This window comes from Hyposmocoma kahamanoa, unplaced genomic scaffold (assembly GCF_003589595.1).
Source record: "Hyposmocoma kahamanoa isolate Upper Pololo Valley unplaced genomic scaffold, ASM358959v1 120, whole genome shotgun sequence".
Taxonomy (NCBI): domain Eukaryota; kingdom Metazoa; phylum Arthropoda; class Insecta; order Lepidoptera; family Cosmopterigidae; genus Hyposmocoma; species Hyposmocoma kahamanoa.
In genome coordinates this window covers 2851730-2866925 of record NW_020653415.1, presented here as the reverse complement: position 1 = coordinate 2866925, position 15196 = coordinate 2851730, and the positions used below count along the sequence as shown (strand labels likewise).

Sequence of the window (15196 nt, the reverse complement as noted above, 5' to 3'; positions counted from 1 at the left end):
GATTTCTAATGAGACAGAAAGCCTTTCTTAGCTAGTGAAGTGAAAGAGTATTTTTAAATGTTCTATATATATTTTTTTGAAGTGATAAGCGGCAGATCGAATAGGAATCAGAAGTTACGAAAGCTAAAGAGCTTGAATCCAAATATAGTTAATTATTAGCTTTTCGATCTTATACGAATATCGGATGCAATAACATAAATCATCATCATCAACCCATTTATACGTCCCACTATACGTGCCACCATTTATACGTGTTGGGCACGGTTCTCTTCTCAGCTCTCATGCTCGCCTGATGCGGGTTGGAGACTTCAACTTACTTACTTACGTTTTCCGAGGTTTGTGAACCTTCGTCAACGTGCAGTTTTCATCACGATTTTTTTATCGACCTTTCAAGTAGCAGTATAAGCCCCTTGTGAAAGAGGTCGTCGAGTGAAGTATACTGTCACCTTACCTATAATTGCCGCCAAGCAGTAATGTGAGCCGTGTATAATTACCGTGTTCCGGTTTTGAAAGATAAGGGTGCTGGTCAAATTACAGGCACATGGGACTTGTCAACTTATGTCTCAGTGCCCTAAGATCTGTGATTTAAAGCTATTAGTGGTACTGTAACTGTTATGGATAGGCGTGTCGCTTACCACCAGGTGCACGACTTGTTCGTCACGTCACTTGGTTTTATAAAAAAAATAATCGAAAAGTTGTAATTCAAGTTAAATTCGCACACAAATTCCGAGAAACTCATAGATGCGAACCCGGATTCAAACCCACAAAACCATTAGGTTACCACGGCTAAATAACATACAAATAAATAAAACGTACATGGATGCTGATAAGAAAATGTCACCTAAAGAGTTCTTCGTTGTTTTTAATAGTTTGTTTTTAAATTTACTCGTAAAATGAAAATGTTTGCTAATTATCGCTGATTACATTGTGTTCGTTATAATGATGATTTCTAGGGAACATGGTGGTAGATCTAGATAACAGACAAACAAATTTTAAGAAATAAATGTTGTAAGTGCAACTCACGTATCACTCCAACTATAATCGCTGCCAATGTCCAAGACAACTTCATTGCAGTTGTGCGCTGGCTTTCGGGGCGCCCCTCGGTGGTAGCCGAACAACGAACCCAAACTGAATTTGCGGTGCTGACGTTGCGATTTTAGCCCTGTGGATATCCATTATAGTAGATTTATACGCTCATATTTTTTTATGATATATAGCTATTTCTTTCTTAAGAGAAAGAAATAGCTATATATCAATTTTCTCAAGTCAAGACCTGAGATGATTTATACAAAAGGACTTGAGGTGATTTATACAAAAGTGAACGAGAAATACTTAAGGCTGGTTTCAGAGCAGCGCGGATTTATCTGCGAACCGCCCACGCGGAGCACTGGAGCGGAGTAACACGCGTGGTGTTAAAACATCGTTTTACAGTGACGCAGATTGCTCCGCACGGAACAACTCCGCGTGAACTCCGCACACACACGCTTGTGTTCATTGTAGTCAACTGTCTTCCGTGAGTATCTTGAAATTAAATGAAATAACGGGCACATGGGACTTGTCAACTTATGTCTCAGGGTATCGGGCGCAATGGCAGTGCCTCTCAGATTTTTGCGATTTAAAGTTCTGAGGCAATGCAACTGTTATGGACAGGCGTACGGCTTACCATCAGGCGTACCACTAATTGTTCGTCCCGTCACTTGATTTTACAAAAAAAAGGAATATCTGATCCTCGATTCAGAGCATTGTGGATTCTACGCATGCGGATGAATGAAACCAGTCTAAATCTATTCTGTTCTTACTTCTATCTCTATCTTTTCGTCCTGTATGGTGCATCCCAGTATCAACAGAAAGCGTCTTCTTGATCTTCGACTTGGTGTTGTCCAAGTGAGTACCGAAGAAGTGGAATGGATGGACTCCACGTCTGCTTGTGCGGAGACTTGACTGCTCTGGACTCAGGAGGGAGCGGTCTTCGGAAGTTGTGTGTGGTGACATAGGCCTGAAGATTTCACTATACTGATTAGGTACGATCAGAGATGGGGAGTTTTAACTCGGAGCATTGTTAACGCCAGGTTTAAATCGGGTTAAAACCCATTAACGCCCGAAATCGAGGGCAAAAGCTATTTACTGAATATTTGTTACAAATCGAGTTTTGTTCAAATTGAACGATATTATTACAAAATGTTTATTTGTTTTCTGATCTAGACGCTTCGATTTGCCTTTCTATTGAATCGATACGCTTATAAATTGCATTGAAATAAATCGATACAACAAATCGTTAAATCGTATGCATTTGAATCGATTCGAACATATGGATGAAACCAGTCTAAATCTATTCTGTTCTTACTTCTATCTCTATCTTTTCGTCCTGTATGGTGCATCCCAGTATCAACAGAGAGTAGAGAGAATCAACACAATGAAACTGTTTCGTCTCAAAAGATTTTTTACAAGTAAATTTGTAATTAGTTTCTATGTGTGTGTCCATGGCACCCGCGACACAGGGTTTTCCATAGTGCGGGTCTATGTTGAGTGTGTGCGTTATTTAAAAAAAATAATTATGTACGAAATTATGCAAAATTCCGTATTCACCGTTTCCGAGCACAATTTTGAGAAGAAATGGGTTAAAACCCGGTTACAACCCAGACTGGTTGATTGAGTTTGAACCCACTACCGAACTCTGTTAATTACTTATATTGGACAAATTCGAAAATGTCTGTTTCCTAACACATACACGCAGGCCGAATCGATTACGTATCCTTTCTTGCCTACCAACCTATCAACTGCCAGGGGCGTTAAGGTATACGATATAAAGGCCGCGAAGTGCCTATTGTCAAAATATTCTCAATGAGATACGAGTACCTCAGCTACGTAGATATAATATGTATTTTCGAACGTTAAGAAATGCAAACAAGTCTTTCAAAAGCACTTCTTGGATTGCTTTCTCCGCCTCCATTCATATTAACTCTGTACAGGGTTTTTGAACGGAGTCTTACTCGAATTGTGTTTTGAATAAATAAATTGAGTATATAACCAGGAATAGAGACGCTGAGAAATAGAGAAGCTGAAACAGTACAGTGTCAACAACTGGCCTGTGTGTACGTCTCCGTATATTCCAAAAATATTCTGTATTTAATGTAATAAACAATATCTCTAACAATGGGGGGCTGTCCCATTCGGTGGTGTGCGAAAAACAGCAAAACATCTAATTATAAAACAAAGGGAATAACGTTTCATCGGTTATTAAATACTAAATATGTAATTTTTAAATTTTCATCCATTATAGCAAAGCTCAAGGTAAACTACTCGATTTGAAGTGAAACAATTGACGGCATCAAAAAGCAATTTTAATGACATTTCGTCTCTATTTCTGGTTATATACTCAATGAATTAGCCCACAGTCGAAATAGACTGAGGCTTTACGATTGCTGAAGAAGATAAAAAGTAAAAGCTATGTATATACGCCCAACTCATACCTTGTCAAATCTTGCATCTCCACACTCTCTTTATCACTCTGATCTTCCCAAGACTTTCGCTGCCTTAACTTTGCTGCTCGTTTTCTCGAATACGTTCCTGCTTTTCCATCAAGATTCAAGTCTAAACGTTTTGACTTACTAATCGTCCACTCTTCTTTATTCGACGATGTTATGTCCGTTCTGCCAGACAGAGATTCTGCTAAATTTTGTAGCTCAGTATATGTAAGCTTTGATAGTTCGATTCCTTCTGTCATTTCTGTTAATTTCTCGTCAGTTAGATCAGCTTCAGGGGATATATTTTCTTGAGTAATTGTTTCAGATTTGTGTATATCTTCTTCATCAGCACCTACAGTTGGAGGTGATGTTGCAAAAACGGTGTCAAGTGAATCACCCCTCTGAAAGTGGTCACACGTTGATTAATCTGACAGTCAACCAATTAAAATGTTAAGCAAAATTATTACGTTATTCTTTGTTGAGATTGTCCAAGTTTGAAAAGGAAGATTATAAAATTATTTTTAGTCTCTTAAAAAGGACAACAACAGGAAAATAAGTAGATCAGGTCCACATTAAAAACACTTAAGCCCGGAAAACAATAGCGAACTGTAACGTGACAGATACAGTAATTTGGTTCTATTGTGTGCGCGTGAAACAGTATTCACTCGCTAGAATGGGATCTGGTTATCGTCGGCTCATTGCGAACCGCACGCGTTCCACTCGCAGCAAGCTCGAAAACCACGCACACACTTTGGTAACATAACATGTAACGGTTACAATTCACTAGTAGGTACCCGGCTTTAAAAAGACGTGTAACTTTCTTTCGAAATAATATATTTGAAAGTATTCTCAACTTACCATAAACCCTTCCTCGGTACCAGATGCATCGTCACTTCCCGAGCTACCATTTTTCGATATTGTTTGACTAACACCGGTTACTTCACCAAATTCAGTAGCTTCAGGTAAATCTTCAGTCGGCGGCTTACTAGAATCGGTACCTGATAGTCCAAGCCTTTCTAATTCTTGGATTCGTTTTTGCAATTGACTGATTATCTCATCCCGTTTTCGGACTTCATTTTCTAAGCTGTTGAACCTAAAACGTATTAAGCTCAGTGTTCTTTTGTGATTGTGTACTTAGAAGCTGACGTGTGAGACGTAAACATTTAAAGAAAACTGTATGAGTATTTTAATTACCTTTCTTGAAATTTTCCTTGGACATCATGTAAATGACCTTGAATAACCTGTTTGATACCTAATAGCACTTCTCCGAAATACTCTTGCTCTTCTAATGAACCTGAAAAGATAATGTTTTCAATAATGTAACCATTGGAATAATAGATAACCTTCAAGTTGATGGGTAGGAACTAACTCACCTCGCAACAATTTTCTTTGATTTGCAACAGCAGATATCAATGTTAACTTTGGTTTTTCTGACGGCACTTTTATTTCTTCAGGCCTTAAGCTTTTGAAGTCATATATAGGATCCATATTTTGTTGCAATTCGTATTCGGTTCTAATGTTTAAACCGTAATCGTGAGCTGTGACGACAGTGTCATTTGTGGATATAGCTATTTGATTTTGAGGACATATGGTATCTGTTGGTTCTGTGTCAATAGTAGTTTCTGGAGAAATTTGGGGTAACGATTCTATGTCAGGTTCGGGCATTTGGAATACTATCTCACCTTTGATCTCGGCTGGAGTGCTGCCAGGGGGTGATGGCAATGTGTGACGATGAAATGTTACACTTTTAGCAAATTTGGAATGTCTCGCGGCGTACCCTTCTAAAGTTGGCGCTCTAATTAACTTCCTGAGTTCACTGCTCCGTTCTGGACTTTCAGCTGGAGTAGTGTCTTCAGACAATTTCTTCAAAATTGACTTAAGCGTTCTTCTTTCTAAAGTTTCATTAGACTCATGGCATGGCATTTCAGTAGAATCTGTTGATTTTCTTTTATATTTCCGTTTGTCCATAGTGCTCCCTTCTGAATGACTTCTAGTTAACGTATCGCATAATAAATCTTCAGATGAACTAGTGCAATCTAAACTAGAGCTTCTAAATTTTACAACTTGCTCTAATTCTGCCAGTTTTTGCCTTTCATTCAATATTTTTAATTTCTTTACAAATGGTAAACCACCGTATTCGGGCGACAAATCGTCTATTGACCTATATTTTTTTGATCTTGGATGCAACATACCTGTGCTTGTGGCTATTTTACCACTCTCAGCTTTTGTAATATTATTTTTCTTTGGAGATAAAGTTAATAAATCTAAAGATTTCTCTTGGACGGGTTCCAAAGGGCCTGTTAAGCAAATCTTAGGTTTATCTTGCTTAACGTTATCACTATCGACTTCAATATTATTATTGTCTATTTTTACAAGCTCCGCTGTAGTGATAACAGGAACGCTTATATTTACAGCAGGTTCTGCACTACGTTCTTCTTTTGTCTCTTTATGAGGAGCTTCAGTTTCACTTTTTTCATCTACACTAGACTTACTTTGGCTTTTAGATTCTCCTAATATAGCAGCTTTTTTTAATTTTGACCAAGGTTTCTTATTTATCGCCTCTTCTTTGCTTTCGGTATGCATGGGCGTTGTTTCTACTGCATTTTTATCAATAATCGGTACTTTAGCTTTATCTGCACATGTATTGTCTGTATCTTTTCCACCGCTTTGTAGTAACTTCAATTTATCTCTAAATGTCGAGCCTACCGCTTTCGCTGGAGATTTGATTTTGCTTACGACTGAATGTGGAATAGAAATGAGATTACTTTCTGTTTTGGGCGTAGGTTCAACAACAGCTGCAGGTTTCTCATTGGCATCTTTACTTAAAGGTTGACTGACAGCAGTACCATCACTTTGTACTTGTAGAATTTTATCTCTAAAACTAACTTTAGGTCGCGATGCTCCGTCACTGGAGCCTGATGAGTTTTTCCTAGATGTTTTAGCTGTAGGACTTTGGAGTTTACCAGGAGAGCTCGACTCTGAACTTTTTCTAATTGGACTTAAGGTTTTTATTGTTGGGCTTAGAGGGCTTTTGACGGAGCTTGGGCTTATAGTTTCAGAGCTAGACGGTTGATTACTGTTCGCTGCAGTTAGTTGATTCTTTTCTCGTTCCTCTTTGGCTTTAAGGAGTAGGAGTCTTTGGAGAAGTGGAAGACCAGCTCCGATGACTTCTGGTTCTGCATCTGGTGCTGAACTAGTTGATGGTATTGGTTGAGGTTGAGGAGATACAACAGACGATGTTGAATGTCTTTGTTTTGCTACTTTTTCCTCTCGATCCTAATTGCAAATGAAATTGGTTGGTAAGTTTCTTGACAAGGGTCTATTTACAGCAAAAACTTCGCTTTCGAATTATTATTGAGAATATTTTGTTAAGTAAACGTTAAAAAGTGCTGATATATTTATATTGTTGTAGATAGATTCTTACCTGTTTTTCTTTAAGAAGCTTTAAGCGAGATAGAAGAGGTAAACCAGCACCTATTGGAGATATGCATTTTTCTCCATCTTTGCTTCCTGACGTTGTTTCTCCATTGTGGTCCTAAATACAAAAGAAATATTATAGTTGGATATTTACACCCCTTAAGGATAATTTAAACCACCTAATTAAGGATAATTTAAATTTCACATTTTTTGAGAAATTGCGCTAATATTCTCATTTCGAAAACACATCCCAATGGTCTTGCGTTTGGTAAAGATTTTCATAACAAAAAGAAAAGCATAAATCCATCATATTATATGCATAGTATATAATAAACAAGTATACTTTACTGAAATTTATAAAGTGTATGTTTTTGTGTTTAAGAAGTAGGTATTTTTCTTGACTTTCAGATATAATTTTTATATGATATAAAAAAAAAATTACTTCTAGATTATGGTGTTGCGAGTCATCGCTCTCGACTCTGGGCATTCGCCTTAACACTTTTCCTTCGGCAGCTGCCCTTTCAGCTCCAGCCAGTTGATGTAATTCCAGAGATTCTCCAGATCTTCGACCTCCTCTAGATTTATTTCTGATGGCATTGCGAATACCCTAGAAGACCATGTCAAGTCAGTTGGTATGTTGAGTTTTGTGTAAAGGCAGACACGGGGGTTATATTATCAGCAACGTATCTTCAGTTTCTGATTATCTTACCTTAACATCACTTCGAAGTTTATGTACTATCCTTTTCGGAGCACTGTCGTCTCCTGCTGCTTTATCTGGACTTATTTCTGTGAGAAAGATAAATTATTAGACACTCTTGTTAACATAATACACAAGCAAGCTTTCCTTTCTCTTGGAATAGCTTGATTTCTGAAATAAAATGCATGATTTCAGATTCCATTATAGCATTTTGCGAAGTTTGAGCAAATTTGCCTTAATTGTATTTAATTGCTTGAGACCCTCTGTCCTTTTACCTTTCGCGTGTTTCCTCGCCATGTTCTTAGCCTCTTGTAATCTTTTCCTGCCTAAAGTTTGGAGTATATCCTGAGCTTCTGGGTAGTCCTTCATAGCTGCAAGTACGTCTTCTCTGGACAAGGAGAATAGTTCCGAATATCCCACAGATCTGACGTCAGCTGTCCGTCTACAAGATAAAGTAAAAGAAATAAAACTTTGGACTATTGGTTTTTTCCATCTTCTAAGGGTAAAATTAAAGAATTAAAAGAAAGAAAAAACAAACCGCCTGTTGACAAAGATCAAGGCAAAAATCTTGCAATGCATTTGGAAAAGTGCTTCAAAAGTAAAAAAATGAGGGAAAGGTATTAAGGAATCAAATTATAACTTTTTTCTTACGGTTTATTTCTCCATTGTCCTATCATTATTGGAAAACGAAATCTTACTTGTTAAGTCCATCCAGATTTAAAATGCCTATTTCTCCAAAAAAATCCCCAGCTTTCATAGTGGTTAACACTCTGCCGTTTTCTGATATAACTTCTAATATACCATCTGCTATAATAAACATTTCTCTTGCTACTTCACCTGAAACAATTGCCATGAATATGATAGTCTGAACCTGTAATTTTTGTTTGATTTAGAGTGTTATTTTAGAACTTTTTCAATGAATATTTTAAAGAAATAAAAACATTATTTTCCTTTTTCCTTTATAGGTGCCTTCAAATTAGACACTTTGTAAAAGCGCTGTTGTGGCGCGACTGTGGCGCTTCAGTAATTTTTACTTCACTTATTGTGACTGCAAAAGTGGCGCGCGCGTAAAGCTGCGCTTTAAAATATTCTATGAAAATTGGTAGTGTAGACACCACTGCAGTGTTTCTATAAGGATATAATTTGAAGACCCCTACAGATTTATTACAAAAAGGATACAAATTAGTACGGAAATTGTGATTTGTTCAGTGAAATGAAACATTTTTCACATCACTAGGCCAAATTATCAAACATTTTCCCTTTTAAAGTTGCCAATATGAATCGAATGATACTTTTCAAAATTCTACGCTTCAATTAAAATGACAACGATATGCGAACTTACCAGTTACAAAAGAAATTCGAAGTGATAGATATTATCAGCTATATGAGATATTGTACCTTACCTTTTCTACATATTGAGTCGCCAGGCGTGAAAATGTATGCTTTCATTTTTAACACCAGATCGTGGAGGAACTCTGGTTGACACTCTTGAAATATAGTAACCTGAAAAATATATCGAAATATTGAAAAATATAAAACGCCAATTTATAGCGTTTCTCGGCAGAGTCTGTCATAAAATAAACGAACTTTTATTGACTAAGACACCAATCATTCTTTTACGAATTGTCTTGTTAATTAATACGACTTTAGTTTTCAACTATAGCTTGTCCCTAACATAGTTTTAATATTTTTACTACTAAGTTTGCATCGTCTAATAATGCAAACCTCAAGTTATGACTTTGTTTTTACCTTCTTTAATACACTCAGATTAACATGCAAAGCAAGTTCAGTCTTCAGCTTGTCAGGCAACAATCCTAAAGCAGTATTGATATCGCCGCCTCCCTGTATCCTGCCTCTTGACCAGGAGTAGTCGTACCATCGAAGTACTCGACGTTTCATACCTCCGGGCACCTGTGATTAAAATATAGTAATGGTACTAATACATATACCAAACAAGATTTCATATACTACGCTCGAGATCAGTGAGGCAATAATCATAAAATTCTCAAGGGTCGTGACTGCAATAACGCTGTCAGTGTGTTATATTTGTTCCTGATCCTTACGTGGCCTAGTAACAGTGGTTATTCGTTTTTTATGGCATTCATACCGGAACAGGGCTTGACGATCCCTGACGTGAAGTTCTATGTAAGTATTCCTAAAATTATAAATGCCTTTGCTAGTTGTGAGACTTAACTTTAGTCTCCTTGTGCCTTAGGCTTGTGCCTTGCGTCTTGTGCCGTAGGGATAACCAACCTTCTACACGTATAAAGAATAATACTTCGAGTTATTTTCATACTTACGTAATTTGGTCTGTTCTGTGGTTGTTTTGTCTCCTAGTCTCCTTTTTGTTTATATCAAAGAGGTATTAGACTAATTTGCATAAATGAGGATATTAGTGTACTAAAATGCTCACCTTATGATGCCTCATATAGGTCTTAGCGCCATCCAATAAGCGTTCAAACTCGAGTCTGTTAGCGTTTCTATTGGTGATCACATTCCCAACCTGACCAACGATAGTTGCGAAGATAAACACGCCGATCAGGTAGCTGACTATTGTGAAGACGTATCTGAGAGAAACGGGGTTTGGTTAGAGATATTCTAGACTCGGATAGTGGAAGAATTCGTAAAAAATTAGATTGCTAATAAAAAACACATGTAGTGACTGTTGAGGATATACATATATACATAGTATAATACAATTATAGAGGTATAAAGGTCGGTATCAAATGAAATAGCCAATGTTAAAACATTTTAAAAATAATTGTAAAGATAAAAGATAGTGAGAAGATTCTTATTACAGGATGGAAAAGAAAAAACCTTGATGTTTTGGTCATATAGAATGAATTCGTAAATTAATGAATCTAAGGACCAAAAACAAACTGGCGTATACAGAAAAACGAGAGGAGGAAGCGATTAAGGTATGTCAGGAGCGTAACGGGTGGATGTTCATAGTCTTTGTCTACCTAATTGGGAGACAAACGTGATCGTATATATGTATGAAGGTATGGAAAAAATAATTTTGGTGCACTCAAATCGTTTATACAATTATAAAACTTTCTTTCTTTTTCATGGAATCAATGAACTAGAAATTAAAATCCATAAACGACTAAGGAACATAAAAAAATCAATAAAATGTGCAAAGTTTTCGAACAGTTGCAATAATACAAAACACTCAAAAACTAGACGAAGTACAAGCGACAAATTCAAAATGGCGGTTTCATTAATGTGAAGGCTGTTCGAAAACTTTCGAGAACGCTCATAAACCCGACTACGAACCGATGAGTAAAATAAAAGAGAAAATAAAGTAAAAATATGAGAAAAACATTCTATGTTTTTTATTTAGCATGGCAACAATTTATGGTAATTGTCGTTACACGAAGTTTAGTCGTCTTCGACAGCCTCCAAATTTCTGCCGCCGCCATTTTAGTAAATTTAGGCTGTTTCCCCCCAAAACATGTAGGCAAACAGTATAATATTACAAACCACATGGTGAAAATGAAGTCATAATTGAGACAAATAGCTGGTAATTTGCGCAAGACACGTAAGAAGAAACATTTTCTATTTACAATTTAACGGAAATTGTTATTATTATGATGGACGACTTTGTAGTGCAAAGCCAAATAATATATTATACACATCTACCTATGTACGAAAACGTTTCCGCGTGCGGTACATTTGCCTTAATCTTCACCTTGTTAACAATAATATGTTACTTATTTGAGTTTTACAAGAAGATTACCTACATACAAAGACGCCTACTACAATATTGGTGAAATTTGAAGCCAGTTTGATTTATAATGTAGTTGGGAAACAGCCTTTCAATTCAATGTTATTTTATTAATAATACAGATATTACATTGGTCAGATCACGTTAGGTCAAATTGTTTCTCTAATATAGAGATATGGTCACATAAGAAGAAAGACGCATCGTCTTATCGTTTTTTTAGGGTTAGAAATGACGTAAATAAAGAAGCAGTGAGAGTAAACGTTTTTCTTCGGTCAACAAATTACAGCAAAGGAAAAACATTGTTAGAAAACAAATAACATTCGCAAGTGATACCGATAATATGCCATTATTTTATAAAAAGTTTTCGGTAATGTTTGACAGCTCTGTTTCTCAAAGTTTTTTAAAGTGTTTGAAATGTATTTAGTAGCCATGTAAAGACATACATTTTTCATTTAATTAATAACATTAGTTACAGTAGCAATAGAGCTCTTTGTGAAACAGTTCATCCAGGGAATTACTGCCACTGTAGTCACCGTACCTGTTTCTGTCGTCAAGTATGAGCGTTACTAGGTTCCGGTTTTAAGGGTAAGGATGCTGCTGAAATTACAGGTACATGGGACTCGTCAACTTATGTCTCAGGGTATCCGGCGCAGTGACAGTGCCCCTCAGATATTTGGGATTTAAAACTCTGAGCGGTGACGCTTACCAGCAGGCGCACGACTTGTTTGTCCTGTCACTTAGTAGGCATCATAACAAAAAGTCAGTACTCCCGAGTAAAAGAATGTAATATTGACATAAAGGTACTTATACTTATATGTTTGAGAACTTTGTTTCATGGTATTTATTAAAATGCTTCGCTTACAAAATTACCGAATGAAATGGTGCCGGGATAAAAAACCCAAAATTTCCTTTTGTCTAATGCTAAAAAAGCAATGTTACAGTATTATCTAAAATGTGATAAAATAAATTCTTAAATTTTATTTGATTTAAGTAACGAAAAGCGACGATGAACAAGAGAAGAGTTTGGAACGAGAAAATTAATAGGACGCTAGACCATTTTCGCTTTTTTAAAATATTTTTTTTTGCACCGTTAACAAAGAAACTTTTTTAGTAGATATTTCTATACATCTAAATTGCTGGGAAAGGGGAAGAGGTCGTCATTTTGAAGCAATCATAATTTTATTACTTTTTATAATGTATTTTATTTTACTTACAATAAATAGTTTACATCTATAAGTTTTAATTAAATCACTAGATAAATAAACATCTTACCATTTCTTTTTTCCTCTATAAAGGGCGCCAACAAAGTTATGCTCAAAACTCTTTGATATATTCAGGAACTAAAAAAGGTCGAGCGAAATGACAAAGCTGAAGTAATGGAGGAAGGAAATAGGAGACGTCATCATTAATTTTGTTATTGGGTTTATCCTTTCCAGTTACGAAGTAAGACAATCTTGGAATTTAAGAAATTCTGGGACCAAAGTTTGGTGATTTTCTTGAAACCATTGATCGTTGCAATGCCATAGAATTCATATATGCTAAAATCTATTTGGAATGACAGTAACGCCGTACCTGAGAAGCATTACACTGTAACCGCCATTTTTGTAATTTTACAGGAGAAGCGATTTTGTGTCAAAATGCGGCATGTGTAACATTTAGGATGTCATAAAAATAACACTGATCAATTTTCTAATATTCAAAGTTTGGTAATTAGAGATCAAGGCTGTTTACACAGTGGGATCAATTTATTATTTTTAGCGATATTTACAATAAAACAAAAAACTAGTTCACATACCGTGTTCTTCTTTCAAACAAAAATGAAATAGAAAAAAGTTTCTGTAATGCAATTAAATTTCTTAGAAATTAAAAAAATACATCACGAAAATTATTGTTATTATTATTTCAACTAAAGTAACCTTTGTCAGTATCAGTCATCCCATCACACAGTCGGTAACTACAATGAGAATTAATAATCTCAGTACAGAGTACTAAAAAAACCGACCTCAAAAGTTTATGCAGATGATATGGTGCTGCTGTGCCCGTCGATCAGTGCGCTAGTAAAACTATTAAGTATTTGTGAGGAGTATGCGATGACTCACGGTCTAACATATAACACAAATAAAAGCGAGCTTTTAGTGTATAAAGCCGGTAACAAAGCCCTCGCTTCAATCCCCCCTATTTATTTGTGTGGTGCGCCTCTCAAGAGAGTAGCAAGGTTTAGATACCTAGGGCACTGGGTCACACAAAATCTGCAGGATGATGTAGATATGGAGAGGGAGCGCAGAGCGTTGGCCGTACGTTGTAATATGTTGTCACGCAGGTTTGCGCGTTGTGAGGGTAATGTCAAAGCCACCCTTTTCAGGGCGTTTTGTCAGACCTTCTATACGTGCAGCCTGTGGACAAATTACATTAAAGCGACAGTCAATGCCCTGCGTGTCCAATACAATAATGGTTTTAGGATGTTATTGGGGCTGCCATGATTTTGCAGCGCATCAGGTATGTTCGCGGACGCGCGTATTGATAGCTTCAGCGCGATGATTCGGAAGAGAACTGCCTCCCTGATGCGTCGCGTGCGTGGCAGTTCCAATAGCCTAGTTCGTTTGATCTGGGAGAACCCTGTCAGTGAATTGTGGAAGCACTGAAACTCAGTCCACATGGGTTCCAGGGGTTTAATTTATAAGTTACTGTAATATTTCGCAAATTTAGTACTAATATAGGTTGTAAGATTTTTTTTGTAACTAACACTAATATGGACTATGTCTGAAATAAACTTTTTGATTTTTTTTTTGAATTTGAAAAGTAAGTGGCATTACGTCTATTTGTTAAGTTTTATTGAAATATCCCCTAGTTCGCCACTATACAGGACTTGACACAGGAGATAATAAAAATCGGTTCTCACTACTCAAAGTATATTGAGAGAAAAATGCCTTGAATTGGAGAAATAGCAAAATCAACCATTAAAGTAATTGCTCCTAAATTAAAGTTAGGCGCTATTTATAAAAATGAATCTTCATGCGTGAACAGTCACCCTTCGAGGTGGATGCTTTTCTTCAAAATGAAATGGGACAACTATGGAAGTACCCCCTTTCCAACAAAAAAAAAGAATCATGAAAATCGGTTCACAAGTATCGAAGTTATCTCGTAACATACATACAAAAAAAAGAACAGACGAATTGAGAACCTCCTCCTTTTTTTAAGGCGGTTAAAAATACAAAACCATTGTAGGTACCGACTATATGATGGAATGACTGATTCCGCCAAAGGTTACTTTAGTTAAAAATAAGTAGGTACTATTTTGGTTTTGTTGCTACAAAATTTATGAAAGTTCCTTTTTATGTTCAAAATAACTTTTTTTATTAGATTTGCATGAAAGTAGTACAATAATTCCTGATATTGCGGAGTCATGTACGTGTACTATGTAAAGTGATTTATCCCTTGCGACGTTGTGGTTTAGGAGGCGTCCAGTCAAAATCGGAATCGTTAATGTCTGTAGCATAAGGATCAGCGGGAGGCAGAATGAGGCAAAGGCAAATAAAGAACGATTCAAAATTTAAAAACAAGTGGCCAGGAACCAGAAAAAGTGATAAAAAGGTGGGATAACGTTGGAAGGAGGTCGCATTGTCACACTGCTAAAGACAACGGATATGGGCATAGAGGTAGCTGCTTGCTGGGCCAAAGAATTTCTGCTGGTTTCTGGCATTGACTACACAAGAAGAAGACAACGAGCTTTTCTGTTACTAAAATTATTAATACAAAGATCGTACGCTAAGCAAAATTCCTTCGCTCCGGCTGGAATTGAACTAATGCCTTCAGCATATCATGGCTGACGCTCTCCCAATTGAGCTACGGAACGTACTAGCAGATCTTACGAATTATTCTATGTGCCGGGTG

At 36.6% G+C, this 15196-nt stretch overlaps 1 protein-coding gene across 1 annotated transcript in view; it reads right to left on the bottom strand.

Annotated features, from left to right (window-relative positions):
* LOC113240087 overlaps positions 1–15196 on the bottom strand; it is a 90823-nt gene that overhangs the window by 4398 nt on the left and 71229 nt on the right. Inside the window, exons 7-20 of the mRNA XM_026477297.1 lie at positions 9992–10145; positions 9328–9489; positions 8982–9081; positions 8277–8415; positions 7854–8020; positions 7591–7667; positions 7324–7488; positions 6889–6999; positions 4838–6740; positions 4659–4758; positions 4323–4557; positions 3471–3865; positions 1800–1996; positions 1024–1162 (exon numbers count right to left, since the gene is read on the bottom strand). Of these exons, the coding sequence (XP_026333082.1) occupies positions 1024–1162; positions 1800–1996; positions 3471–3865; positions 4323–4557; positions 4659–4758; positions 4838–6740; positions 6889–6999; positions 7324–7488; positions 7591–7667; positions 7854–8020; positions 8277–8415; positions 8982–9081; positions 9328–9489; positions 9992–10145 (4044 nt within the window). The remainder of the gene's footprint in view (positions 1–1023; positions 1163–1799; positions 1997–3470; positions 3866–4322; positions 4558–4658; positions 4759–4837; positions 6741–6888; positions 7000–7323; positions 7489–7590; positions 7668–7853; positions 8021–8276; positions 8416–8981; positions 9082–9327; positions 9490–9991; positions 10146–15196) is intronic.